The sequence below is a fragment of the Saccopteryx leptura genome, chromosome 2 (assembly GCF_036850995.1).
Source record: "Saccopteryx leptura isolate mSacLep1 chromosome 2, mSacLep1_pri_phased_curated, whole genome shotgun sequence".
Taxonomy (NCBI): domain Eukaryota; kingdom Metazoa; phylum Chordata; class Mammalia; order Chiroptera; family Emballonuridae; genus Saccopteryx; species Saccopteryx leptura.
The window spans coordinates 331,876,898-331,904,875 of record NC_089504.1 but is presented as its reverse complement, the minus strand read 5'-3'; the positions used below and the strand labels follow the sequence as shown (position 1 = coordinate 331,904,875).

The 27,978-nt window shown below is 52.6% G+C and overlaps 1 protein-coding gene and 1 pseudogene across 2 annotated transcripts; both read right to left on the bottom strand.

Moving 5' to 3' along the window:
- Positions 1-1,084: 1,084 nt before the first annotated feature.
- On the bottom strand, positions 1,085-18,789 carry MNT (MAX network transcriptional repressor). Of its 2 annotated transcripts, XM_066363502.1 has the most exons (7): positions 18,276-18,789; positions 11,902-12,466; positions 11,271-11,312; positions 11,031-11,142; positions 5,030-5,155; positions 4,739-4,931; positions 1,085-4,568 (listed from the first exon to the last, which is right to left on the bottom strand). In XM_066363502.1, exons 1-7 carry the CDS (start codon positions 18,346-18,348, stop codon positions 3,811-3,813), a joined length of 1,869 nt encoding a protein of 622 aa, XP_066219599.1. In that variant the 5' UTR covers positions 18,349-18,789; the 3' UTR covers positions 1,085-3,810. The 2 variants fall into 2 exon arrangements, with proteins under 2 accessions (XP_066219599.1, XP_066219600.1); XM_066363503.1 differs by lacking the exon at positions 5,030-5,155 and having other exon boundaries at positions 18,276-18,784.
- Positions 14,439-14,623, bottom strand: LOC136396251 (U1 spliceosomal RNA; annotated as a pseudogene).
- Positions 18,790-27,978: the final 9,189 nt, after the last annotated feature.

Below are 27,978 nucleotides of genomic sequence, written 5' to 3'. Positions count from 1 at the left end.
GGATGAGGCAGCTGCCTGGTCTATAGCTAGGCCCAGCTAACCTCCCTCACCTCTCCACTCATTCTTGAGACAGCCTGCCAAAGGGCTAGTTTCCCATAAACTGGAAGATGTAGTTATAAAGACAAAGGTTTTCCAGGACATGGTTTTGACGTCTTCCTCTTGTTCCTTTCCCTGATGACAGCCCTATAGGGCTTCCCAGTTGACCTGTCCTGACCTCTACCCCGCAAACACATCCCTCTCAGACCTCTAACCTTCTATGCACAGATCCTCCATCTTACTTATTGGAACTTACTCGTTTTTTATTTTTATTTATTGATTTTTGAGAGGAAGGCAGAGACAGAACCATCAATCTGTGCCTGGATGTTCCTTGACTGAGGATCGAACCAGCAACCTTTGCATATGATCTAACCAAAGTATCCAGCTAGGAATCCAATTCAACAGGCCCCAGGGCAGGATGGCACATGCTCAGAGAGAACTCTGCCGAGTTGGGAAGTCTGAAGCTACACAAGGTCCTAGGCTAGCTGTGTGACTGTAACAAGTCACTTAGCCACCTCAAACCCATTTCCTTTTCTGCCAGCACAGGGCTAGTTCTTGGGTTATTACTTCACTGTGTTAAGAGATAAAACAAGATAGTGTTTGTAAAAATGGTTTGAGGAAGTGTTGCAAAAGCTATAAGGAAGATCAGAACTGTAGTTGTCAGAGCTTGTTGAAGATTTAGCACTGGGATCAAACTAGAAGGTCCTTCATTTTTTTTTTATAAAATTTTTCTTTTATTAATTTTTAGAGAGGAGAGAGAGAGAGAGAGAAGGGGGAGGGAGGAGCAGGAAGCATTAACTCCAATATGTGCCTTGTCAAGGCAAGGCCAGGGCTTTGAACCGGCGACCTCAGCATTCCAGGTCGATGCTTTATCCACTGCACCACCACAGGTCAGGCCATCTTTTTTTTAAAAAAATTAAACAGCACAGAAGCTGCAGGAGTACAATCCCCCAAGTCAACAGGGAAAGGAACCTGCTGCTTCTTGCTGGAGGTCTGTCCCTCCTTTTGCAACAAAAGGACCCAGATGCTGCAGGCTGGCAGCTCCATCTCAGGTTTCAGTGCAGGTTTATTTCAATTTTATATTTTATTCCAGGCAAGTGCTTATTACACGGATAGTATTCATGTCTCAATACCTAAAGTCTTGGAGCATGAACAGCCACTAGAATACAGTTCAATAGTAAAAATACAATATGTACAAAAGTAGGGTTTTCGTAGTTTTTTTTTCCCACACAGCAGATGTATCCAAACACATAAAAATCTCTACAGTCTGGGGTCACTACAATTTATAGTTCAGGAAACGGAGACACAGTGACCGAGTCCTCACTGTAAACAAGGGCCACCTCTTTGGGGTTGGGGGTGGGACCCTGGGATGGGGGAGAAGCAGCTGTTCCTAGAGAGAACAGGGGTCCTGGTGACTCCCCATTTCCCTCCAGGCATTCCCTGCCCTTCTTTGGCCCCCCAAGGAACCAACCTCCCCCTCTCCCCGAGGTAAAGATTCCCAGCCAGTGAGCCACTCTGAACATCAAAAAGTAAAACACGCATGAGAGGTAAGATGTGTGTGTGTGCGCGTCCCCCAGGCTGGAAGGGCTAGGAGGGAGGGGAGGGGCAGGCGGTCCCACAGGGTGAGGACAGATGTGGTCCTGGTAGCTCTCAGAGGGAAGATGCCCAAAGAAAGGCTGGGCGGCGGCTGCCCTCTTGGGCACACATCACAGCATTCACAAACAACAAAAACAGCAACAACACCCATCTTCACCAATCTGGACATAGTCATTCGGCACTAGATTCAGAGCCCCCAGGGCTGGGGGCAGGGAGGGGCATGGGCAGCAGGCGGATGAGGTATCTGTGCAGGCCCAAGGGGCAACTGGCTGACACAAGTTTTAACTCTGGACCGGCCTCAGGATGCAGGGAGGTGAAGGGAGCTGAGGAGAGGCCGTTCATCAGTTTGTTTCTGACTGTTCCCTGGTTGCCAGGCCTGCCCTTCTCCCTCTTCCCACTGTAATCACACTGGGAGGCGTCAAACTGGCTCCCCGGAGAACCAGGATGGTGGTAGTGGCTGCAAGTGCAGGAAGGCAGCAAGCTTGTGAGGTGGGCGCTGTGTGGGGCTACAGGGCAGTGTGGGCTCCCTCTGGGAGGTCTCTAAGGCGCCTGATAGGCCTTTCCTTTCCCCACGCACAGGAGACAAATGAGAAGAATTATGTCCCCTGGGAGGTCTCCAGGACCAGGAGCTGAAAGGGAGTTCTTAGGCATATAGATCTAGTCAAGACCTCTGCTGGGGCCACTCCGGAGGATCCTGGGCCCCAATACTTCCCCACCCCCCAGCCTGTCAGTGCAAACTTCACAACTAGGGACACCCTTCCTCCCCCAACACTGAAAGGCCATTGGTGAGTGTGAGCAGGTGGGGAGCCAAGTGTGTACGAGTGTAATTGTGTCTGACACAAGGCCACTTGTAATAAATACCCACATTAAAAGAGCAGCCAAGGTCTGCCAAGGCAGAGGCAGGGAAAGCAGCATCCCCTACATGTAAGCTCCCCTCACTCCTCTGCACCCTAGTTCAGCCCTGCACTTGGCTCAAGTAAGGGGGGCCTTTCCTCAGAGGAAAGCAGTGCACACAGTAGCCCCCACCAAGGAAAGCCCACTGGAGAAAGGGAGACACTCAGGGGAAAGAGATGATGCTAGAGACAGAGAAGCTGGGGCAGAGCTGCAGTCCTACTGTGGCCATGCCCTCTCCAGGACCCTAGGGCCTGCTTGGGAAAGGGTTGGGGGCTCTAGTGGAACCCCTGGATTTTAACTTCCTGATTGCCTCAACAGTGTGGCTTCAGGCTCCTGGAACCCAAACCAGACGCTAGTCCCTGTCTCCCAGGTGGCACCCCATACACCCATCCCCCAGGGGAGTGTAAAGCAAGGAGCAGAGCCCAGGGAATCGGGAGTGAATGCATTCTGGAAGCCAAAAGCCATGCCCAGGGATGGGAACAGGAGTCCAGACCCAGGCTGGGGAGTATAGGGGACCGCCAAGCCCCTCCTTTCCCACCCCACCATCAGCCTGCCCTTTTGAGGTCAGGAGCCCAGTAGTAAGGGGTGTGAGACGCTCAGAAGCTTGGCCACAGCTTGGGTTTGGTTTACTGTTGGTAGAAAATCATCCAGTTTCTGCTGTAAGGAATCACAGTAACTGCAACTGGGTTGGAAAGCCCTACCTACCTGTCTGGGTAGGACTGCAGACCAGCCACTTCTTAGGACTTGAACCTGTCCTCAGAGCAGGGTGTCCACAGCGGTCCCCAACTTTCTAGGCTAAGTTACTTTAGTTCAGCTCCCCCCGTTCCTCTCCAAAAGCCTGGGAAGAGAAGGCTGAGGCTTGGGAGGGGTGGGTCCGGATGCTCAGCCACATCACCAGACAGAGCAATAGCAGCAGCAGCAGCAGCACAGGAAGGCAGCAGGGGAGGGAGAAGATGGAGAACACAAAGTCCACATTGAACTGGTTGCAGGGTACAGGATGGGGAGGCGGGAATGGCACCAGGCCGAGAAGGCAGCATGTCCACCAGAGCATCTCTCATCACTTTATCAAGTCCTAGTGCAGTGGGTTGACCCCTGCCTGTGTCCAGCTCCCTGGGGTGGTCCCTCCCTCCCCTGGCTCAGAGTCTCTGCACCCCCTTCCCCTAGGAGGCCTGGGGGTGGGTGTGGGTAGGGTGGGCCTGGGCTGGAATGTGTGGAGCTGGTGGGAGAGTGCGGGGACAGGTCCCCCTCCTTGCCCCCACTGGGGGCCTCTGAGTGGCCTCATCCTCAAGCCAGCTTGAGTGTGCTGACCGGGAAGGAGGGCATTGTGACCATGGTCACAGGGTTGAGCACTGTCTGGCCCACCAGCTGGGGGTGGTGTACCACCTGAGCCCCCACGGCTGGCTTTGCCATGACGGTGGTGGGGGGTCCCAGCCCGGCTGTGCCATTCACTTGCTGGTGTGAGAGGGTGTGGGCAATGTGGCTCACCGCCACGGGCTGGCTCACTGCCACAGGCTGCGGGTATAGGGGAAGCTGGGAACCAAGGTGGGCCACGTGGTTAAGGGTGGCAGGGTGCACTGTGATGTGGCCAATGGGGGGAGTGGCAGGTGCCAGCTGCACAGCAGGGCTGGGGGCTGAGGGGGCAATGTGGGCGATGTGTTTGCCGCCTGGCCCCTGGAGAACGTGGTTCACAGTCTGGATGACTGAGGCGTGGGTGGTGGCTGTGTGGGCAATGACTGTGGAGCCTCCCCCAGCCGCAGCCACCAAATGAGCTGGAGCGGGCACCAGCGTTTGGGCAGGGGCAGCTGATGGGGGAGGTGGAGCCGGTAAAGGTGTCTTCTGCTGTGGCGGCGGCTGCTGCCCAGGGAGGTGAGCAGGAGACAGGGCCACAGGCTGGGAGTGGGGGTGTGGGTGGGGAGGCAGAGGCGCAGGGGCGGTGCTGGGTGGTGGCTTCGGCAGCTCCGGGTGGGGGCGATGGCTCAGCTTAGGTAGGCCCAGGCCGGCCTGGTCCTCCTCCATATCCTCGTCTATGTTGTCCTCACCCTCTGTGGGGGGACATGAGGACACAGACAGGTCAGAAGGGCTTGGTAACAAGAGGCTGGAGAAACAGATGCCCCTGGGGTCTGGGGATATTATGGGTCTAGGGTAAGAGGGCACTTTTTCCAGCAGGCAAAGGCCTGGCCAGGAAGTCTGGCATTTGAGGGGTGGGGCTCACCAGAGGCAGTAGAGGTGGAAGCCTGGTCGTCCTCGGGCTGGCCCGTCTGCCGGAGCACACGGTCAATCTCTAGCACATCCATCCACTGGCTCAGCTCATGTTTGAGCTCTGCCAACCGCTGCTGCGTGGCGATCTTCTCCCGTGCCAGTCGCTCCATCTCATGCTCATATTCCTTCTCCTTCCTTTTCAGGGACTGGAGCAGGGCAAGGAAAAGCAGGATACCCTGAGCAGCAACCTCGTGGCCACAATACCTCAAACATCCCCCCACAGCCACCCATACTTCCAGATCACCTGGTCCATGGGGGCAGGTCTGCAGTGACCTGGGGGCCCAGACTGATGGGGGCTGCTGGAGACCACACCTGCCCCCTGGGCCATGACTCTGCCCAGTAAGGCCCAGTGTTTCAGGGACTGCAGGCTCTCCAGCAGGTGCCATTGAAAAAAAGCACAGATTCAGGTCAGTGGCTCCCCCTCCTCCATATCAGCTGTCCTGAGGGGCTGTGCTGCTTCTTGTCCCATCCACCCTCCTGGCTAACTGCTCCTTCCATTCTGCAGACAACAAAAGGTGTAACAGGTTTCTCAGGTATTGCCCAAGGCCTATACCACCTTTCATACCATTGTGTCACTCATGCAGCCACAAGCTATCCTCGACACTCATTCTGCAAAGAACCTCAAATGGCTCAGCCCTTCTTTCCACCTCATCAACTAGTCTATTTAATTTCAACGTCCTTAGAGAATGACCCCGTAGACACTGTAAAATCACCATCCCTCTGCCCATTTCATCTCCTTGACCTGCCTCCTGGTTCTCAGCAGTTGCTGGCTCCGTACCTCCTCCCCATCTCCTGGGTTACTCCCTGCGGTGCCCACCTGTGACACCTACCCAGAGCCTCTATTTTCATAGTGCCCACAGCCTCCAGACTCCCCAGGCTGCTGAACAACCCCCAAGCCCTGAAATGTGCTCCTTTTTTAACACCTATACCTGAGTTCTAATGATCAATGAGAAATGGCTCTTGGGGTGCTGGACCAAGCACCCCTGGAGAGGCTTCTTTCACCACAGGTTCCAGATCACTCCTGCCCCCAAGAAGCAGATGTCTCCCACCTCACTAAGAACACCAGGAGGGCCCTGGCTGGGTAGCTCAGTTGGTTTGAGTGTTGTCCCGATACACCAAGGTTCTGGGTTTGATCCTTAGGGCACATATGAGAATCATCCAATGAATGCATAAATAAGTGGAACAACAAATCAATGTTTGTCTCTCTCCCTTCTTCCCTAAAGTTAATAAATAAATTAGCCTGACCAGGCGGTGGCTCAGTGGATAGAGCGCCGGACTAGGATGTGGAGGACCCAGGTTCGAGACCCCAGGGTCATCAGCTTGAGCACGGGCTCATGTGGTTTGAGCAAAGCTTACCAGCTTGGACCCAAGGTCGCTGGCTTGAGCAAAGGGTTACTTGGTCTGCTGAAGGCCCTTGGTCAAGGCACATATGAGAAAGCAATCAATGAACTAAGGTGTCACAACGAAAAACTAATGATTGATGCTTCTCATCTCTCTGCATTCCTGTCTGTCTGTCCCTATCTGTCCCTCTCTCTGACTCTATCTCTGTAAAAAATAAAATAAAAAATAGGCCACCTAGGGAGAGCTCCCTTAGGTACAGTGCCATCTCCCCTTCAAATTCTCCAGGGCCACAAGTGACCTTGTACGGGCAGGATGTCCTGCCTCCCAGACTGTGGCACTGCTCCTCTGTGAGAAAGGTTTCCAGTTTCCCTTTGCATGAGGCTTAATAGCAGCTCCAAAGTACCACCAGCTCATGTCCTTATTTCTTGACTTCCTTCCACCCCAAAACTCTCACCTGTCCTCCATGTCCTCCTGATTCTGACACTATTAAACCAACCTAAATTTCACAGGCCTCTCTGTTGCCAGCTTCCCCTCAACTGTTGGATCAACCAGATGACACAGATAACCCAGCCTGCTCTTGAGCAGCTAGCTTCCAAGGCTGTCGGTCACAGCCAGGTGCAGAGCCCATTGGCTCTTCATATACCAAACACCCCAGCTTGTCTTAGCTTGCCTCTCCCAAATCTGTGTACCCACATGCTTACATATGGATCCTTCCCCCTCACCCTTCTCAGTCTCATCTGCTTCTGCTCCAAACCCACACTCTGGCGCCCACCTCCTCCACTGTCCTTCCCTACTCCACACCCTCACCAGTACATCCTCCTGACCTCCACCACACACCTGAGCATTTAATGAAACTGTCAGGTTGTACTTAATCAGACAATGGCCCATATCACAAAATATTTCACGTTTTGTTTTCCACTTCAATACACAGTTCTGTCCAACCTCAAGAGAAGGCAAGGACTCTTCTCCACCAGTGGCTAGGATAGTTATGTACAGCATTTCACTCAGCCCCAGGGGAAAACCTGTGAGGACATGAGTATGTTGTTTCCCACGTCCATCCCATCTCTCCCCTTCATTACCAGAGAATCACAGTCACCTATCAGACTTGAGCTTCCTCTAATTCCATTTTCTTTTTTTTTCCCTTCTTTTTCTTTTCATTTTTCCGAAGCTGGAAACGGGAAGGCAGTCAGACTCCTGCACACGCCCGACCGGGATCCACCCAGCATGCCCACCAGGGGGCGATGTTCTGCCCCTCTGGGGCATCGCTCTGTTGCATCCAGAGCCATTCTAGCGCCTGAGGCAGAGGCCACAGAGCCATCCCCAGCGCCGGGGCCATCTTTGCTCCAATGGAGCCTCGGCTGCGGGAGGGGAAGAGAGAGACAGAGAGGAAGGAGAGGGGGAGGGGTGGAGAAGCAGATGGGCACTTCTCCTGTGTGCCCTGGCTGGGAATCGAACCCGGGACTCCTGCACGCCAGGCCGACGCTCTACCGCTGAGCCAACTGGCCAGGGCCTCTAATTCCATTTTCTACGGGCAGTTTTGCAGCAGCCTCCCCTGATTATTCACCTGCCCCTCTTAGGCATGGCAACGTCCTCAACTCTATAGACCAACTAGGCCCAACTTCCCCCACTCCCTCTTGCAGCCCCTAACTCCTTGCATTTCTGACCTCACCAGTAAGAGATACCTCAAAACATTTAGTGCCTGCAACACAAAACCCAGATACCACGCCATGCTCTGTAATAGTCTGAAACCGGGTAGCTTTACATTTCTATTTCCAGTTCCAGGCCACACTGAGCCTCTCCCCCATCACCTTGGCTTTTGAGATTAACCTGCTTCTTCCCATATTTCTTCTAGAACACTCTCTTTATCCACATATACCTGGTCTGGCTTCTCATACCAAAAGGCTAGTACTAAAAATGACATCAGAAAAGGCCCAAGCAAGTCAACCCTCACTCTAATCTGGCTTCTGAGGCCTGGAAGTAGCCGTCCTGAACTCCACCTGCCAGCAGAGAAGGCAGACTTCTGGCTCAGAGAGAGAGAACATTGGGACCCCAAACCTCCTCTTCTCTTAACCAGTTCTCCCTGGAATGTTTTCCGAGGGTCTAACTTTAATCCACGTGGCTTCATTTTAAAATTTTTTTTTTTAATTTTAATTTAATTTTATTTTTTTACAGAGGCAGAGAGAGAGTCAGAGTGAGGGACAGACAGACAGGAACAGAGAGATGAGAAGCATCAATCATTAGTTTTTCATTGCGCATTGCGACAGCTTAGTTGTTCATTGACTGCCCTCTCATATGTGCCTTGACCATGGGCCTTCAGCAGACTGAGTAACCCCTTGCTCGAGCCAGTGACCTTGGGTCCAAGCTGGTGAGCTTTTGCTCAAACCAGATGAGCCCGCACTCAAGCTGGTGACCTCGGGGTCTCGAACCTGGGTCTTCCGCATCCCAGTCTGACGCTCTATCCACTGCGCCACTGCCTGGTCAGGCGACGTGGCTTCATTTTAAAACCATTCCCTTCCTAAGACTACCTGGCTGTGTGGTTTGGTACCTGCCTCCCCCTTTCTGTCTCTGTCCATTTAACTGTGGCTTTCTTCAAATCCTTTACCACCTCCAAGCCACTCTGGGTCTGGCTGTGGGCTCCAGGCTTCCCACAGCTTACTGCGTCAGCACACAACCAAAACTCTCCGTCTATATGCCCTACATGGTCTCTTTAGTACTCCCTCTCAAGTCTGCTGCCCACCCGCCTCTGGATGGCAACCCTGCTGACAATCTTTAACTTCCAAAAAATATATCCTGCTCCCTCCTGATGGAGAAACTTCGGCCTGTGTTGTGCTCTCTGCCCTCTACTTTGCCTAGGCCTAGGTCACCCCGAGACCTTCAGGTCTCAAGTGCTCCATTCTCAGCAACAATTTTCCTAACAGCCCAGAATAAATCCCTGCCATCCCTGTCCCTATTCTGCCTTTAGTCCTCTGGTTTACTTGTTTATAACCTGCATACTTTTCCCTTTGGTCCGTTCTTTATCCTCAGAACCAGATACAGGGCTGTCCAAAAGTACCTATATATCAATAAATAAATGAGTGAAATTGAGAATTTACAGAGAGCTTTGTAAGTTTCTGCTTCCATTGTCAGCAGAGGACAAGTATCTCTATGGACAGCCTGGGTCCACCTTGCTACCTATTCAGCCCCAGCCCATATCCACAGTTTGCTGGGTACACTGAATCTCTATTTCTATTTTCAAACTTCCACATCATGCAAGCAAGACTCTTCTCCCTAAGTATGTAGCTACAAAAAGGAACCTTCCCATTTCTCAATGATTATTATTTAGTTAATATTTATAGAGCACCAATTCTCCTAACATTCTCATGATGCAGGTACTATTTTTTTGCTATTTAAAATCATCATAGTATGAGAGAAAAAACTGAGTCACAGAAATGTCACAGCATTTGGACAGGGATTTGCTCCCAGACCACATGACTGAAAGAAACTTACACTCCAGCTCATAAGCTGCAAAAATGTCCCAGAAATAAGCCTCTCAGGAATGGTCCAAATCCAAACCTCGGCCCGTCCCCCTTCGGGGACGTTCCGGAGGAAGGAGACGCCCCGCTGCTTACAGAGACACACGCTCGCACACGCGGACCGGCTTTGCTGCGTCACTCCCCAGGGCCCGCCGCTCGCTCAGGAGCCCCGCCCCCGCCCCCAGCCCTGAGGCCCGCCCTGGCCCCGCCAATCCCCGGTGGTGGGAAGTAAATGGGAGGAGCATTAGTCCCGCCCCCTCGGCCACAGGGTAGGGGCGCGCATTTGCTGGAGGCCTCGGCCCTTCCACAAGTCAGGCTGCGGTTACCTCCGGGCTGTGACCCCGCAGAGTAGGGGGCGGGAGGTGGGCGGCTCACAGCCGCTGGCTCCTAGCCTGGCCTTCAAGCTTCCCAAGCAGGCCGCAGGGAGACCTAGGCTCCTCCGCCCCCACCCCGAGCTGGTAGTGAGCCCTAGGCTCCTCCCACTACCCAACGGCTCCCTCCGTTGTTCCAGCGGCCGCCTCACTGCAGCCGTCCGTGGCGGCCCGCCCCACCCCCACAGCCTCCTTCCCGGCACTGGGAACCTTCGGCCAGTTTCCAGGGAAACCAAAACCAGGCCGTCATGGCAACAGGGCGACAGTCTTATCTGGCGGGCGCCCCCCTCTCCTGGTACTTCAGAGGAGAGCCAATGCCCACAGGGAGGGGACACACGGCTAGGAGGGCCCCTAAGCAAGGCTTTTTAAAAATCCAGGCGGTAGGAGAGCGTTATTTTCAAAAGTAATTTTTAAAGGTTCAGCGTCACAGGGGCTATTTAACACGCAGTCAGACCGCCACATTTCCAACCCCCAGCTTTACCGGGTCGGGTCGTGGCACCTGAATGAACTCCCTGGAATGAATGGATCTTAATCCTTTTGGGGTGACAGTAGGGGGATTCACCGCAAGCTGCCGAGTGGAAGGAGCCACGCCCAGGGGACCCCACCCGCCAGCCTCAGGCCAAATCCAATTCCTCCCGGTCCTGCGGGCTGGGGGAGGCGCGGTCCGGTCTGCTCCACGCCCTTTTCACCGGTGCACTAACAGGGTGAGGCGGGCGGGAGAGCGGGACTGGAACCAGAGTTTGACACTGAGCTGGGGGAGAGCTGCAGTTGGCGGGGGAGGGGAGCAGAGAGGAGCAGCACTACCGCCTTCCCTGCGCACGCGTCCTCCCGCCTCCTCCCGGGCGGGGAGCCCCACTGACGTCAGGCGGCCATGTGCTCTGCGCCCGCGTGGAGGCGGGCGGGGCCCTGGCAAGGGGCGGAGGGCGGTAGGAGTAGGGAGGAAGCTGGTGCCGTGCTGCGGCTGGCGCGCCACCGCCCGCCTCCTTTCAGCTGCCTAGCTGAAGCCTTCCCTCCCCCATACCTGGATGTACCGCAGCGCCGTCCGCAACACGCTCAGATTTGATGTCTTCTTGTCGTCCACATTGGGGATATTGCGCTTCAGGGTCTCAAAGCATTCCTTCAGATGGGCCCTCCTGAGGAGAGGAGGAGGAGCATGGCTGGTCAGCCAGCGCCACGGGGCTGGGGGATGGAGGGAGGGAAGGCCCAAGGAGAGCTTGGGAGGCCAAGGGTAGAAACAGATCACACACGCATGCACACACACCTGTTCTTCTCCAATTTGTTGTGGACTTCTCTGGTTCCGATCCTGCAACCCAGACAGACAGAGGCTCAGGGAGGAGGGCCCTATTAGGTGGCCTTCCTGCTCCCTGCCCCCACCCTCCAGATACCACAGGTTTTTTTGTTCCCAACTTTATCTTTCTATAAAAGCAGCAAGGGGAGATGTTCACCCCTTGCCCTGATGCATTCACACCTTGGAAGGCAAATGTATGCTCATAATTCACAATCTCTTTAACTCTCCATCCCAACTCTCTGGGACAGAAGGGCTCCTACAACTTAGTGAAACAGCCAGCTGACCCCAGCCCTCACCCAAGAGGCCCATAATACAACCCTCTCCAAAGGCCTACAAACGCTATCAACCTCAACTTTGGAGGGGATCAGAGAACACAGAAGCCTGAAAACGGAGGACAATAGCCATTCCTCACTCCTAGGGTGGGGATGGGCACAGGCACAGTGAAAATGTGTCCAAATACAGGAGGATGTTTTTTTGGTTGGAGAGGCAGGGAGGGCACGGTTCTGAAGGGGCTAGCTTGAGAGGGTGCTTTCTCTTGCACAAGCCTAGGGAACGGGCAGTTCCTTACATCTCATCATCGCCAGCTCTGCCACAGCTCACTCACCCCCCAGGCCTCTTCTTCTGTTCGCTGGATTTGACTTCTTCAGCTGGTGCCAACTTCAGGGTCCCAAGAGTGGGTGGGGGTGGCTGCTGGGAGGCAAGCTGGGGCTGGACTCCAGGATGTGGTGCTATGGTCAAGATGGGTGTGGGGAGGGGCTGCAAAGGCTTAGGGCTGCCAGTGGGCTTGGAGTCGGACAGTAGTGGAGCAGGGGTAGTAGGCACCTGTGGCCTGGCAGGGAGGGGAGCAGAATCCTTAATGCTGAGTCCCTGGGTACTACCCAGGGCTGGCTGTCGAGGTGCCAGGGGCAGAGGCTGGGCTACAGGGGGCAGCGATGGGGGTGGGGGCAGAGGCTGAGGGGAGTTGGTCACTACCGGAATAGGAATGACAGTCAGTGGGGTCGGGGTGGCAAGTGGTGGTGGGGGTGCAGGTGGGGGTGCTGGTGGTGACAGAGGCAGGGGCGGCGCCTCAATGCGGGGCTCCTCCACAGGCAGGGCATGGGCCAGCCTAGCCAGGCTGCTGGCCTTCTTCTGCTCCTGCTCCCGCTCTAAGCGAAGCCGCTCCTGCTCCTCTATGCAGAGAGAACACAAGGGATGTCTCAGAAGGGCCAATAGTCCTGGGCCACAGCTTTACCTACCCTCCAACTATGACTCATCCTCTGACCTTGACCCAGTCAGGACTCAGTGATAGCTCTGCTCAGCTTGAGATGCCACAAATACCCATCCACACCCAGCTAGGCTCTGGGTTAAGTGAGGGGGCACAGCAGTGAGCCAATGAAACAGACCCAGTCCCTGCCTTTGGGGAGCTCAAGGCCTAGGGGGTGGGAGGAGGGAGAAGTGACAGGGGATAATAATCCAAGCTAGGGGAGAAGACAGGCCTTGGCAGAGTGGTAGCTGTCAGAGGATGCTGGAGACCTAGCCACATGAAGGTTGAAGGGTTAGGCAGCTGCTGAGCAAGGTTCAGGAGCAAAAGTGATAGATGAAGTGGGCAGAAGCCAGTCCATGATGGACAAATCATATATATTCTGAGCAAGACCTTCAACAATATTTGCCAAGTACCTTCTAGAAGGCAGGCAGTGCGTTCATTTCACAGACTGAGATAAATTAGCGCAGAGAGGCAAAGTGATTTTTTGAGGGTCACACAGCAAGTAACAGGTAAAGTGGGTAGACCCAGACAGCTCTCTGACATGGGGTGGATACCTGGTAGTAACTGCGCCAACATATGCTCACTAGGTGTCGACACACACACACACTCTCTCACAAGAGCCCTTTCAGCTCAGATAGGGCAAGGGCATCACCTTCAGCTCACACATGAAGAAACTAGGCCCAGGACTCGGGTCTTCTAAGCTAGGTCCCAATACCTCTGGTTTCCTGAGGGATCATACAAAACACACTGGGTCCTTCTCTGCCCTTTGTTATGCGAGAACTCACTTTCCCCAAATATCTCACCACGACCCTCAGAAGCACAAACTAGAAAGGTACAAGGCAGGCATAAAGGAAAGTCAAGCTTTTTAATAAGAGGCTGTGCAAGGCAATGAGCTCGGCAAGCTTGCATCATTAGTCCAGCATCTCTGCTGAAAGAACACCCTGCAGGAAAGGGAGGCCTGCTCAGTACAGGAAGGGGAGCATCTCCTCCTACTCCAGAGGTCCCACTCTATTGCCACCCTGCCCTATTTGGGGACCCCACCATCCTGGTTCCTAGGCTAGAGGGCTGGGTCAGGGCCCTCAGAAGCAGCTGCAGTCCCCAGGCCAGGGAGCAGGCTGGTCTACCCACCCTCCATCCTGCCCTGGAGTCACCACACTGCTGACTAACCCAGCTGACAGTATGGCCACGCCTCAAACAGGGCACCCAAGAGGGGTGGGGCTAAGGGGTGAGGTTGGCTAGGTGCCACCCCCCCTCAGCAGGAGGGCATCAACCTCTTCAAGTCTGCTGGGCTTCGAGCCTTTTGGCCAATCAACAACTCAGAAGAGCCAGGCCTGCTCCTAGCCCCTCCCTCCTGCAGAGAAGAGGCAAAGGAGGAAGTTGAGGGGGACCAGCTTTGAGAAGGGAAGCACTGGGTGATTTCCCAGCAGCCAGAGCTCAGGGGCTGGACAGGTCAGCACGGGCCTCTTCCGTATCTCCCCTGCCCTTCAGGAAGGGGAGCTACCAGGCCAGAACAGGCCTACTTCAGTGAGGGAAGCTTTGCTTTCCTAGGCCTTTCCAGCCTGCACTGACTTATGTTACAGTCCCAAAGAAAACCAGCTCTCCACTCGTTTCCCACAGAACACAATGGGAAAGAAACCTGCTGAGTTCCAACTATGGAGCCCTTCTCAGGTCCAGCCTGGGACATGCCTAGTTTGCTTCCTATCCCCCTCCTCATCCCCCACCCTTCTCCACCTTCAAGCCAAGGCCGTGGTACCCAGAGCCCAACACAGTCTCCACCTCCATCCCTTTGAGCCAGGATCCACACTTTCACTGGCCATGGGTCAACTGTTCTACTCTCCTATAAGCTGGAAGAGAGACAGGGCCCCAAACCCTAAGGATAGATACCCTGGGAACTCAGATTGAAGGCAAATTTCATATTCATATTCCCCTTTTTTTTCTCTCTCAACTACCTCAAATTATATAGTCAAGTTTCCTACATTTGGGAAATCACAGGGGTCAACACACCTGAAGTGCAATGGATAAGCCTTGCCCTGGGAAAACCACCTTCGTGATGATCATGGTATCTACCCTGAAAAGTAAGTGTATTATTCTCCATATTTTAAAGCAACTCCAAAGCTCTAGTAAATTGCAACTTCCTCACCTACCCTCTCTCTTGTAGAGCGAGGTAGGTATGCCTCACAGATGCCAGAAAGGATCCAGATGAAATGCCAAGGGCTATCACATGTATATCAGCATGAAAAAGCTGAACTAGTGATGAAGAACAGGGGGTGGCCCAGGCCAGATCCAGCCCACCAAAGTTTCCGGCCTCCTCCCTACTAGGTCTAACTCGATCCCAGCCCAGCAGCTACCCTCTCTCAGTACACTGCAAAGGGGGAGACAAAGTGGGGGGGAGCAAGCTGGCAGTCTCTTGGGGCCTCCCTCAGGAGCATATGGCTTAGACACTTTAAAATAATGCTCTGCTGGTGTACTCCCTTCTCACACCCACATATACACATACATGCTCTGGTACCCTCCTTGGGCTCTACCCAGAGGCTGTCCCTCCAACCCCCAGCCCCCAGGGGGAATTTAGAATGACCCCTTCGGGGTGATCCAGGGGCCACAGTGGAGAGTATGGGCACTGTGCTCCCTTTGGCCATCCTCAGTCACTGTGGCCCAGAGGTATCCACAACTGGTGGTCCCAAATGCCCAGAGAGGAGCTCAGCAGGCACAGGGCTGGGGCCTGAGGTATCCACAACTGGTGGTCCCAAATGTTCAGGGTCATTTCCCCTTCTGAATGCTAACAGGGAGCTTGGCACATAAGGCAGGCCCAGGGTGCAACTAGGTCAAGAGCCTGTGGACACTCGGCCAGCTCCTTCACATCAAGGTAAAAGAGGTTCCCAATGGAGCCACCTGAACAAATGGCAAAATGACCAGGCCCTCCTGCTGACCACCAGGATGGCCTTGCCCTTCCCTCTCTGCTCTCTTTCTCACACACTCACCCAAATCCCCAGGTTAATCAAGTGAGCAAACTGGCTACTCTGAGGAAGGAAACTGACCCTTGAGGTTAACTGGGAGTGTGAACAAGAGGCTCCCTGTTCAGGGCTGCTCATCAGGACCATAACCCAGGACAGCAGTTCTGGAGAGGAGGTTCATGCATCACTCCCTTCTCTCTCATTCTTCCCGTCCCCAGTTGGAAGACAGTCCCTCAAGGAGAAAAAAGAAATGAATTCTGGAGATTAAATTGCCATGGCAAGATTTAGCCATCTGTACAGGAGTTTTTGGTGTAGATCTGGCCTTCCAACATCCATCCATCCATCCCCTAAGAACCCTGCCCCACCAAGCTGTGACTGGGCAGCTAAACTAGGCCTCAAGGCAGCTCGCTGTTCCCAGTTCTCACCACCTAGGGGAGAGGGCAGGGCTCTGCAACTTCTTAGGAAAACCATTTCTAGGTTCTTTCAGTGTTGCACACATCATACCTGTCCTTCTTACTGGTCGGTCAGCTGTGGACTTACTTATTTTGGGAAGGGCAGACAGATTACAGTGTGTGTGTGTGTGTGTGTGTGTGTGTGTGTGTGTGTGTGTGTTCCTTCTCCCTTTCTCCATATGGCCAACTAACTAGCCTGCAGACAGATTACAGTGTGTGTGTGTGTGTGTGTGTGTGTGTGTGTGTGTGTGTGTGTTCCTTCACCCTTTCTCCATATAGCCAACTAACTAGCCTGCAGGTAAAATAAAGGTGAAGTGAATGTTTCCTTGGGACAAAGTCAGGGTCAGCATCAATCCTGTTCACCTTTAGTACAGTACAATGGAGACATACAGTAATAGGTTTTCCTGAATTGTACTGTGTTGATGGTGGCAGCAGGTGACTCAGTCTCTCCAAATATTGTGCACACTCCTCCCTCTGCCATGCAAATCTTGGTCACCACCAGTATAATCAATAGCCTGACTCCAAAAACACGGGGGAGGGCCATGTGGACTGATGTGTCAGTCTATCAGTTCCAAAAACCCCAAGCAACACGGTTTCACATATCTTGAGTGACTCGACCTTGAGAGGCCGGTCTTCCCAACTAATCCAGCGGACCGCCGCTCCCCGCCCCAGGTCCACTGCGACTCCCCCACCTCCCCCCACCAGTCACAGCAGCAGCAGGCGCGTGCGCGAGCGCGCACACACACAACACACACTACTACCTCCTGCATGACTCATCATTGAAACAACAATAGGCAGAAAAAAAGGAAAGGAGGGTGAAGCGAAATCACCACAACCAACCCGGCTGAAGGGTTGGGAGGAGAAGGATTGGAGAGCTAGGAGTCCCTGGATACTGCACACACATCAACCAATCCAGGGTTGAGCCCCTGGCAGCAGTCCGGAAAACCGAGGTCTTTCCCCAGCCCCTATTTCTGCAGCACCCTAAAGCTGGAGACCATTAACAAACGCTTTTGGGGATAGCAGGCATCTGAAATCTTCGTCTCCCCCGTGTTGAGGGAGTGCCAAAGTCTGCCCATTCTTAGCCCGGCTCATTCCACAGTGTGACCAGGGATGCTGGCAGGAGGTCCTGGTGAGAACCTCTTAGTCAGAGGAGATATGAGAGCTCTAAACATCCTGCTGCTCTGCAATTCTGAGGGTTTTTCTCACCCCAAGATCAAAAACAAGAGGTTGGGGAGAGAACCGACAGGTAAGTTCGGCTCCTCCTTCACAGGGCAAAGGATCTCCGGGAGAGAAGCCCAGCGCTAAGAGCCAGGGCCCAACCCGGCGCCAGGCCCTGGGCCAGCGCCGCCCAGGCCCCGCCCCCGGCCGAGCTCCAGGCGGCAAGAAGGGGCTGGGCCCCGCGGTCCCTAGTGGGAGTGTCCCTCGTGCACGTGGTCGGGGGCGGGTCCCATCCACGTCACCACCCGGTGTAACCAACGGGCTTGGTACGCAGACACACGCAACATTCCAGCCGGGACCGGGTATGGAACGCGCAGACACGCTACATACCACATCGGCTAAAGTGGGGCGCAGAAAGGGGGGCTCGGCGGCTGCCCCCAGCGAGCTGCAGGCCGTTTTTCAAACACCCAATCAGTCTGCTCTCACCCAAATCCCTGACGCTCGACCCAGCCCAAGCTCTGGGAGGCGGGGTCAGGCGGGGCTGTCCAGGATCATAAGACACGCGATGTCATTTCATTCTGCAAAGGCCGCCTCCGCCCCAAGTGGCGCGTAGATCTGCCGGGAGCGCCCTCCGCACACTCCCCGTAGGGCCAGGGAAGCCGGGGAGTTGCTCCGTGTAGAGTAATTCCTACTCCCCTATTCCATTACACACACGCCCACTCATGTGCACTCTACACTCGCCCGTGCACACGTCCGTTCATCCTCTCGAGGCTCCCATCACACATCCCCTGTGCACACGCGGGTCTGCCACCCCCACGCAACACCACAGCTCATCCTACCCCACCCCCGGCTCACACATCCTCAGAGCTACTGCAGGCGCCGCTGACCCTGCGAAAGGAGCCCCCACGAAAGGTGCATAGGGGATGGCAGGCAGCTGGAGTGGCGCTTACACTAGTCGGGTCCCTCACTGCATGTTAATGAAGTAATTAATTAATTTCACTGCCCACAACACTCCTCCCTCCCCGGGCGGCGGCTCTAGCACCGAGCCTTGCGTTGCCTGGCTTCGTGGGCCACCCGGGAAGGGGTACAGCCCGCAGTTTCGGGGTGGGTTCAGGGACCTGGGTCGCTCGCCTCCCCTTTCCCGGTGCCCCAGGGGCCCAGCCCGGCCGCTCACCACGTGCTCTCTGTTGTTGCTGCGCTTGCCATTCCAGGAAGCGGGCCGCCTCCAGTAGCGTCTCTATGCTCATCGCGCCGAGAGCTGCCGGGGGCGCGCCGGGGCCAAGACTGCGGCCCGCGAGCCAGGCACAGGACAGGCTGGCGGGCAGGCAGGAGGGAGGGATCACCTCCGGGGGGCGACAGGGCTGGGCGGCGCAGCGCACTCCGCAGGGAAAAACGGGGGAGCACGGGGAGAAAAATCAATGTCTCCCAAAATATTTGCAAAATATAATTTCTAAATTTAAAATAATTTGATGCAAAAAAAAAAAAAAAAAGGCGGCACAGCCTCCCTCCTTCCCCTCCCTCTCTTCCTTCCTTCTAATGCATCCCGCCCCGCGGCCCCCGGGACTCCCGCCGACAAGAAAAGGCTTTGCAACAAGATGGCGAGGAGGCACCGACACACACAACAAGGGAAGGAGCAGTGATGCCCCCGGCCGCCACCCCCGCTACTACACCGGGGCCGTAGCCAAAGCCTGGACCGGAGCCCCCACCCGCAGGGCCGCGGCGTCTCACGGAAGGAGGGGCGGGGTCGAAACCGAGCTGTCCCCGCCCAATATATAAGGCGCGAGCACACGTGGCCTGGGTGGGGGTGGGAGAAGCGCGAGCGGGGTTCGTGCCCTTCATTTCCGCTTTCCCGCCTCGCCCCGCCCCGATGGCATGCCACAAGTTGAGGAAGGGCCGTGTGTTTGGGTCATTCACAACGAAATCTGCCCTGCTGGAGGGAAGGAAGAGTGTAAAATTCACCACTTAAGTTAGCTCAAATAAGGACATTCTAGGGCAGGGAAATATTAGAATGGTAGGGACCGGCCTGACCCCTGAGTGTCCGATCTCTACTCACACGTGACCTAATTCCTGCAGCCACCCGGCTGTCGCAATTCCCCCGGGATCCGCCCCTGGGCGGAGCTGACAGCGGGAAGCTGCCAAAGAGCCGGCGGAGGGACCGGAGTGGGCGATCCGATTCCGCATTTTGTCTCCATTCCTCCCCCCGCAGTGCGTTAGCATCCTATTAGGCTACGTCACCGGGCCACGGGCCAATGGGCGGGCAGGACAACACGGCATGGAGCAGCTCCACATGGACACCCCGCACCGCCAGTCTTCTGTTTAAAGGGCCAGTGTCTAGCAGGGTCACATTCGCGGGTGCGGATAGGGTCACCCTATGGACGGAGGGTGGGACGCGGAGGGGGAAATATCGCAGTTGTGTCCTGGCTTATCCTTGACTTTTCACCACCTTCCCTTTGAGACAAAGCCTCTCTTTCCGTCCCCTAAACTAGTCTTTGTCCACTCATGCCTGTTGTGGGTGGAGGCTCAAACTGTCCCACCCTTTATTCCCCGGTTCGGGCGGGGCGGATAAGGCGAGGCAACCACTACCTAGACCGAGGGGGCGTGGCCCAAATCGGGAACAACAACGTGGAGGGCGGAAGCCCGGCCCTCCCGGTGGCTAAGCTACTGAGGCCGCTGGCAGAGCAGGGGGGCGGGGCCTCTTCGCCGAGCCGCTACTAGGCTCACCCCGAGCACCGGACCCCGGCTAGCAGTCTTCACTGCCGCTCTTGCGCTGGTGTTTGGGGCACATGGGGGTCCAAGCAAAACGTTAGGACTTTGAGACGGGCTTGCGTAAATACTTATTTTGCAGATAAGGAAACAGGCACAGAGACTAGAAAGGACTTGCGTGAGGTCACTCAATATTTTAGTTTCTCCGTAAGGAGCACTTATTCCTGGATGACTCTTGAAGGCAGTTCTAGGACAGGGTCCCCAATTAGAAAAAAGTCCTGGAGGATTATCAGATTGCTTGCACGTGAAGGAGTTCGACCATTTAATACAGTGTGTCTGTAAAGTCATGGTGCACTTTTGACCGGTCACAGGAAAGCAACGAAAGACGATAGAAATGTGAAATCTGCACCAAATAAAAGGAAAACTCTCCCAGTTTCATACCTATTCAGTGCAGTTCGATGTGGGCTCATGCACAGATATTTTAGGGCTCCTTAGGTAGCTATCCTGTATAGCCTCTACAGCAGGGGTCCCCAAACTTTTTACACAGGGGGCCAGTTCACTGTCCCTTAGACCGTTGGGAGGGCCGGACTATAAAAAAAAACTGAACAAATCCCTATGCACACTGCACATACCTTATTTTAAAGTAAAAAAACAAAACGGGAACAAATACAATATTTAAAATAAAGAACAAGTAAATTTAAATCAACAAACTGACCAGTATTCCAATGGGAACTATGCTCCTCTCACTGACCACCAATGAAAGAGGTGCCCCTTCCGGAGTGCGGTAGGGGCCGGATAAATGCCCTCAGGGGGCCGCAGTTTGGGGACCCCTGCTCTACAGACTCATCACTGACTGATGGCCTACCAGAACGGGGTTTCTCCACCAAACTGCCAGTTTCCTTCAACTGCTTATCCCACCGAGTAATATTATTCCTATGTGGTGGCACTTCGTTATAAATGCGCCAATATTCATGTTGCACTTTGGTCATGGATTCGAATTTAGCAAGCCACAGAACACACTGAACTTTCCTCTGTACCGTCCACATCTCCACTGGCATGGCTGTGGGCTGCTTCGCTGTATACACGGTGTTATGTCATCATCTGCGCATGCGCACAAGCTGCCACATCATCCCACAGAAACTGGGAGGGTTTTCCTTTTATTTGGTGCAGATTTCACATTTCTTTTTTTTTTCTTCCTGTAGCAGAGATAGAGTCAGAGAGAGGGACAGAAACAGGAAGGGAGAGAGATGGAAGACATCAATTCTTCGTTGTGGTTCCTTAGTTGTTCATTGATTGATTTCTCATATGTGCCTTGACAGGGGGCTACAGCAGACCAAGTGACCCCTTGCTCAAGGACCTTGGGCTCAAGCTGGTGAACCTTGCTCAAACCCGATGAGCCTGTGCTCAAGCCAAAGACTCTGGGGTCTCAAACCTCGGTCCTCTGCGTCCCAGTCCGTCGCTCTATCCACTGCGCCACATTTCTATCGTCTTTGGTTGCTCTCCTGTGACCGGTCAAAAGTGCACCATGACTTTACAGACACACTGTATATTGCGATTGGCACCATCAAAATCTTTACCTGAAACCCTGTTACAGTTTGTAGTGATGCACACAGACCTGCTAAAGAATATTTGGGGCACCCTGGTGCATGTCCAGCTCTGTTTTTCCAATACCAGAAGACCTGGGGCCCTCCCTGTCCTGGCCCCCAATTCCTTCCTTTGCAAACCAGAGCAGTGGGACAATGCCATTTAGGTTAAAACTCCATGGCCTGGGCATCACCGTCATACACAGCCAGAAAGCAGACCTTTAAGAAGAGGGCTCTCAGTGGCCAACCACCCTGCCAATACATCCCATGCCATACTCATTGTGCCCTAGAGGGAGAAGTTCCTAGTTTGGGGACTAGAGAGCTAAACACATTGAAAAGTGGTACAGATGCATGTTTGCTGCCTTTGCTCCTTACGTTGGAGAGCACAGCGCATCTTAGGGACAGAAAATCTGCACAGATCCTGGAAATCAAGAACCTAGAAGCCTGATAGTGGTGGCACAGTGGATAAAGCATTGACCTGGAATGCTGAGGTTGCCCGTTCGAAACCCTCGGCTTGCCTGGTCAAGGCATGTATGGGAGTTGATGCTTCCTGCTCCTACCCTCTCTTCTCTCTCTCAAAATGAATAAATAAAATCTTAAAACAAGACAAAACAAAAAAACCCTAGAGAACAGGAGGAAGGGGGTTGTTTGCCAGCACCAGTCTACAAAGGGCTCTGACCTTTGCACAGTTAATGCCCCAGCATCTATACCTGAGCATGGAAAGGCCATTACACACAAAAATGCCTGGGTCCCATGATCTACAGTTATGATGAAAGCTGGAAAGCACCAGGGTATTAGAGAACAGCTCAGTTCTTTTCCATGGGATGGATGAATGCCCTTTTCCTGGAAAGGCTACAGTTGTGCTAGTTTTGACAGTTTTCTTTAAGGTATCTGCAACCTGTTAACCAGTGTGGTTGGGCCTGGACCACTGTACAACCAAAGAAATGGCAAGTTTAAAGGCAATATACAGGTATGTGTAGCAGAGGAGGGGGAAAGGTAAACAGGATATATAATTAATATATATAATAGTGGCCTGAATAATGTTGTTGACCAAGTTCTCATTTTATCTGGGGTCAGCACTATTCTGCCCAGTGGCCCAGGATGCTGAGAGCTACATCCAGCTATACCCTTCTGCTTTCAAGTTGTTGTGGCACACATACAGCTCTTGAAGTCTCTTCTAGAGACTGAAGTCCAATTTTTTTTTTAACAGAGACAGAGAGAGGAACAGATAGACAGGAAGGGAGAGAGATGAGAAGCATTAATTCTTTGTTGCAGCACCTTAGTTGTTGATTGATAGCTTTCTCATATGTGCCTTGACCAGGGGGCTACAGCAGACAGAGTAACCCCTTGCTCAAGCCAGTGACCTTGGATTCAAGCTGGTGAGCTGTGCTCAAACCAGATGAGCCTGTGCTCAAGCTGGCCACCTTGGGGTCTCGAACCTGGGTTCTCTGCGTCCCAGTCAGATGCTCTATCCACTGCACCACCACCTGGTCAGGCTGATGTCCAATTTTTCTGATTCTTCTTGTTAGGAACCAGCTCTATCATATTAAGAAGGCACAACTTTGAAAAGTAATATTCTAAAGACACCATTTTCTTCAGGTGTAGGGAAGCAGGAGATAAAAGTGGAGTGAGATGATCCAAACGCCAGCCTCTCCCTTGCCCCCAATACCCCATCTGCTCCAGAGCTTAGTGGAGATGCTTGCTATTTAAAACAAACAGCCTTACTGGCTTCACATGATCATCTGTTTATTTGGGTCATGTGGGGACAGCAGCCAGGGGATGTTAGGCAAAAGCAAGGGTTTAGAGAGGAGGCTTTTTCTGGGCCTGTTTTGCCTACAGAAGCCTGAAAATGGTCAAACAGAATTTTTCATCAACTAAATCTCCCCCACTCAGGGAATGGACCGATAGCTCTGTAAAGGGGATGGGCGGGGAATAAGAGAGGTTAATGAACAGAAGGGCTGTTAAACATTTTAGCCTCAGCTTCCTGTTCCAAGGGGGTAGAGCGAGGGTAAAAGATGGCAATTGCTGTATTCATTACAAGAAAAGAAAAAAGAAATCTTTTTGATGTTTTAGTTGAAAGGTTAGTACATTTTGGGAATGATCCAAAGCCCAGCCATCCCCAAAAAGCTATTATTTATTTATTTATTTATTTATTTATTTTCTTTCTGAAGTTGGAAACAGGGAGGTAGTCAGACAGACTCCCGCATGCGCCTGACCGGGATCCACCTGGCATACCCACCAGGGGGTGTTGCTCTGTTGCAACCAAAGCCATTCTAGCACCTGAGGAGGAGGCCACAGAGCCATCCTCAGCGCCTGGGCCAATTTTGCTCCAATGGAGCCCTGGCTGCGGGAGGGGAAGAGAGAGACAGAGAGGAAGGAGAGAGGGAGGGGTGAAGAAGCAGATGGGAGCTTCTCCTGTGTGCCCTGGCTGGGAATTGAACCCAGGTCTCCTGCACGCCAGGCCGACACTCTACCACTGAGCCAACTGGCCAGGGCCTCTAAAGTTTCTTTTTTCTTTTTTTTGTATTTTTCTGAAGCTGGAAATGGGGAGAGACAGTCAGACAGACTCCCGCATGCGCACGCCCACCAGGGGCGACGCTCTGCCCACCAGGGGGTGATGCTCTGCCCCTCTGGGGCGTCGCTCTGCCACGACCAGAGCCACTCTAGCGCCTGGGGCAGAGGCCAAGGAGCCATCCCCAGCGCCCGGGCCATCTTTGCTCCAATGGAGCCTTGGCTGTGGGAGGGAAAGAGAGAGACAGAGAGGAAGGAGGGGAGGTGGAGAAGCAAATGGGCGCTTCTTCTATGTGCCCTGGCCGGGAATCGAACCCAGGTCCCCTGCACACCAGGCCGACGCTCTACCGCTGAGCCAACTGGCCAGGGCCCTCTAAAGTTTCTTTATGGCTTCTAGGTGCTTAGTAGCTTTTGGGTAGGAAGAAACCTCGGCCATCCATCATTGTGTATTTTCTCATGAGATTTCTATATTCGTCTTCCTCTTCCAATGTGTACACCAATACCCAGATCAAAATACCTAACATGTATACCCAACACCAAGAGCTATGAAAATCTGTTCCCTGACCCTTCACAAGCATAATGAGATGGGGAAAAGGTGTGATGCCAGAAGTATAGCTATTCACACTATATTCAGATGTCCTAACATTCCGGGCCTGGCCTCTCAAATTTGTAAGTGGTTTCAGGGAACTTTTCATCTATCATCATTAAAACAAGACCAGAAGGAGAAAGTCAGCTCTAAGATGAAGAGGTATAGAAGACTAGTATACCCAGGGACACACCAGACAACAATGTAACAAATATTTACTGTGTGCCTAACATGTGCCAGGCACTGGGCTACGTATCCTTGTAGCCAAGGCCAGGTAACCCTTTGGTAAGCCAGAGTGGGGTAAAAGGTCACAGAGCAGAACTCATTTTCATAGAATACCTGGAAAAGGTTAGCTTTGCTCTCCACCACCATGCTGGATGTAGCATGACATCATATGAGTATACAAAGACCCATAATAGTACTGAGATAGCCATTTTAGAAGGTTAGGTTCCCAAACAGATAATCATACTTTTGTAAGGGATGAGAAAAAAATTATATTTAAAGTTGGGGTAGCCAACTGAACCTAATTCCTGATAAGCCCACCCTAAATGATAAGCAGGATTTTCAATTCCTTTGATAGAGGTGTATGCTACAGGATCCTCATTCAACCATCTGTAAAGTGGGCTCTTCAGAGCCTGAAGTTTCCATCTAAGTCTTCACCTATCTTCCTCCAGTCCTGGGGAGTTGTCAAAGGACCTCTCCTGAACTTACAAAACAGGTATAATCAAGTTCTACCTTCCCATTCATGTACTTTCCCCTCTTCATTGCCTCATTCATTGTCACAGCTGGAAGAGTTGAGATCACTTAGTCCAAACTACCAAGAGAAGGTGTCTTATTCAAGGTCACAAAGCTGCTTTATGTCAGCTGGGATGAGAAGTGGCCTGGTTCTCCTCTGACTGTGTGTGAAACAGTCCCGCCTGGGTCAGTGAGTCCAGAGTCCTTGAAGACCTCACAGAAATAGGTGGTGATAAGGAGATAACCTCTCTCTTTCTGGCTAAAGACAGGAATACTCATTAACTTGGCTTACTGGTGCTCAGTAAACAAGCTTAGCAGGTGAGTGAGAAGGCACAGCAGAGGACCTCAGAGGCCACGGCACCGCGTCACACTCCTCTCACCACTCTGAGAAGTTAAGAGTTTCTAACTGAGCCCGGCTAGACAGCGCTTCCTTATGGGGAAGCTAGCCTAAAAAGGTGACTAGGGGAAGGGGCAGATTTTTATCCAGGCTACCGCCCTGGGTGTGGACACTGAGTAATAAGAAATGCAGTTCAAAAGCAAAAAGGGAGGAGCCAAGCATTAGGAGTTTTTCTGAGAAACCAAAGAAGCTAGCCACACTACGCAGCTACAGAGATGGCGGCTATGGATGACTTAAGGAAGCTGATAAAGTGGAAAAAGGCACAAGGAAAGGATGAGGGATTCAGTTATTCCTCTGGGGGTGAAAAAATATATACATATAGTTTTAGAGTAAATTAATTCAGGTAATGGGAGTGAGACTGGGCAAAGTTAGAAGAGAGAGACAATGTGAGTCAACAGCCAGCTGGATCAGCGGGGGTGGGGATACGCTGATGATAGCAAAGGGCCCTCCCAGGGCACAGGTGCTGGACCGCAATCGATGCCCGACAGAAAGGACTAAGGTCTACTGTCCTAGCTATCCGACCTCATGCCTGAAAGTAAGGCTGCAGATCAAGTCTTTAAAACCCAAGAGATCAGTTGTACCTGAGCTATAACTGATGCCCTCTCAGAAGACTATGTAAGACCCAGAACAGTGGCCTGTCACTACTGGACTGCTCAGCTCCATGCCTGCAACCAGAATTCTTATCAAGGCCCCAAGGCCCCAAGGCCCACTGGGAGAGTCTATACTGGGCAGTGCTGTGAATAGTGCAGGACACTCCAGGAGCCACACTTAGCCTGTGCCTCTCCTCCCACCACTTCCAGGCTGGAGGCTGGGATAGTTAGTATGTACCTCCAGCGCCCAGTCTGTTCAAGTCCTTGTTTCCATTGAACACCTCAGACGGCAGAGCTAGAACTTACTAGTCATCTCTCTGATGGGTTATTCTGTGATAATTCTGAACCATTTGTTAAAGACAGGGCCTTAAACCTCACACCATAAACCAACACCAATTCAAACTTTTTTTTTTTTTTGTATTTTTCTGAAGTTGGAAACGGGGAGGCAGACAGACAGACTCCCACATGCGCCTGACCGGGATCCACCCATCATGCCCACCAGGGGGTGATGCTCTGCCCATCTGGGGCGTCGCTCTGTTGCACCCAGAGCCATTCTAGCGCCTGAGGCGGAGGCCACAGAGCTATCTTCAACGCCCGGGCCAACTTTGCTCCAATGGAGCCTTGGCTGCGGGAGGGGAAGAGAGAGACAGAGAGGAAGGAGAGGGGGAGGGGTGGAGAAGCAGATGGGCGCTTCTCCTGTGTGCCCTGGCTGGGAATCGAACCTGGGATTCCTGCACGTCAGGCCGACGCTCTACCACTGAGCCAACTGGCCAGGGCCAACACCAATTCAAATTTTAAGTGTAAAGAATAATGCCAAAAAGAGCCATAATAAAACACAAGAGCCATAAACCAATACCAATTCAAATTTTAAGCGTAAAGAATAATGCCAAAAAGAGCCATAATAAAACTCCAAGGGAGGTGAAGGAGGTGTTTACCCATAGAGGCAAACAAAGAAAATATAAAGCAACAGTGTGACAGATTTGATTATATAAACCTTCTAAAAGCTCCTTATATGTAAAAACAAAACCAAATTACCATAAAATTTAAAAAAATGATAAACGACAAAACGGAAAAATACCGACAAGATGTGCCTTTACAATTCAATAACAAAAAGAACACCTGGATAGAAAAATGAACATAGAACATAATTTAAAATTTATAAAACAATATATTAAATAAAATATACAACCTAAATAAGTATAAATATATGAAAATGTTTGACTGTATCAATATAACAAAATTAAAACAAAATATTATTGCTTATAAATTGATAAAGGGTTTCTAAACATTAGTCTTCTAGTGCTATCAAAGGTGTAGTAAAACAGGCAGTTGGGGAAAGGTAAACTAGCATAACTTTTTTTTAGGGGGGAGTATTTTTCTTAAGTGAGAGGCAGGGAGGCAGAGAGACAGACTCTCGCGTGAACCTGACTGGGATCCACCCGGCACATGGGGGCGATGCTCTGCTCATCTGGGGCATTGCTCTGTTGCAACCAGAGCCATCTCAAGGCCTGAGGGGAGGCCATGGTTCGTACTATCCTTAGCGCTCAGGCCAACTTGCTCCAATGGAGCCACAGCTGCAGGAGGGGAATAGACAGGAGACAGAGTAGGGAGAGAAGGGTTGAAAAGCAGATTGCCCTGATTGAGAATCAAACCTGGGACATCTACAAGCTGGGCTAACGCTCTACCACTGAGCCAACTAACAAGGGCAGCATAACCTTTTTAGTGAGCAAATTGGCTATGTAAATAAAGAACCTTTAAAATAGTAATATCTT

What these genes read in the sequence shown, in the direction of transcription:
- MNT (XM_066363502.1), bottom strand. Translation starts at nt 18,348, where the DNA reads ATGAGCATAGAGACGCTACTGGAGGCGGCCCGCTTCCTGGAATGGCAA. An exon ending in AACAAATTGGAGAAGAACAG is followed by an intron (nt 11,143 to 11,270) that starts GTGTGTGTGCAT and finishes TCCTCTCCTCAG; the next exon opens with GAGGGCCCATCTGAAGGAAT. An exon ending in GACCTGCCCCCATGGACCAG is followed by an intron (nt 4,932 to 5,029) that starts GTGATCTGGAAG and finishes GCCCTGCTCCAG; the next exon opens with TCCCTGAAAAGGAAGGAGAA.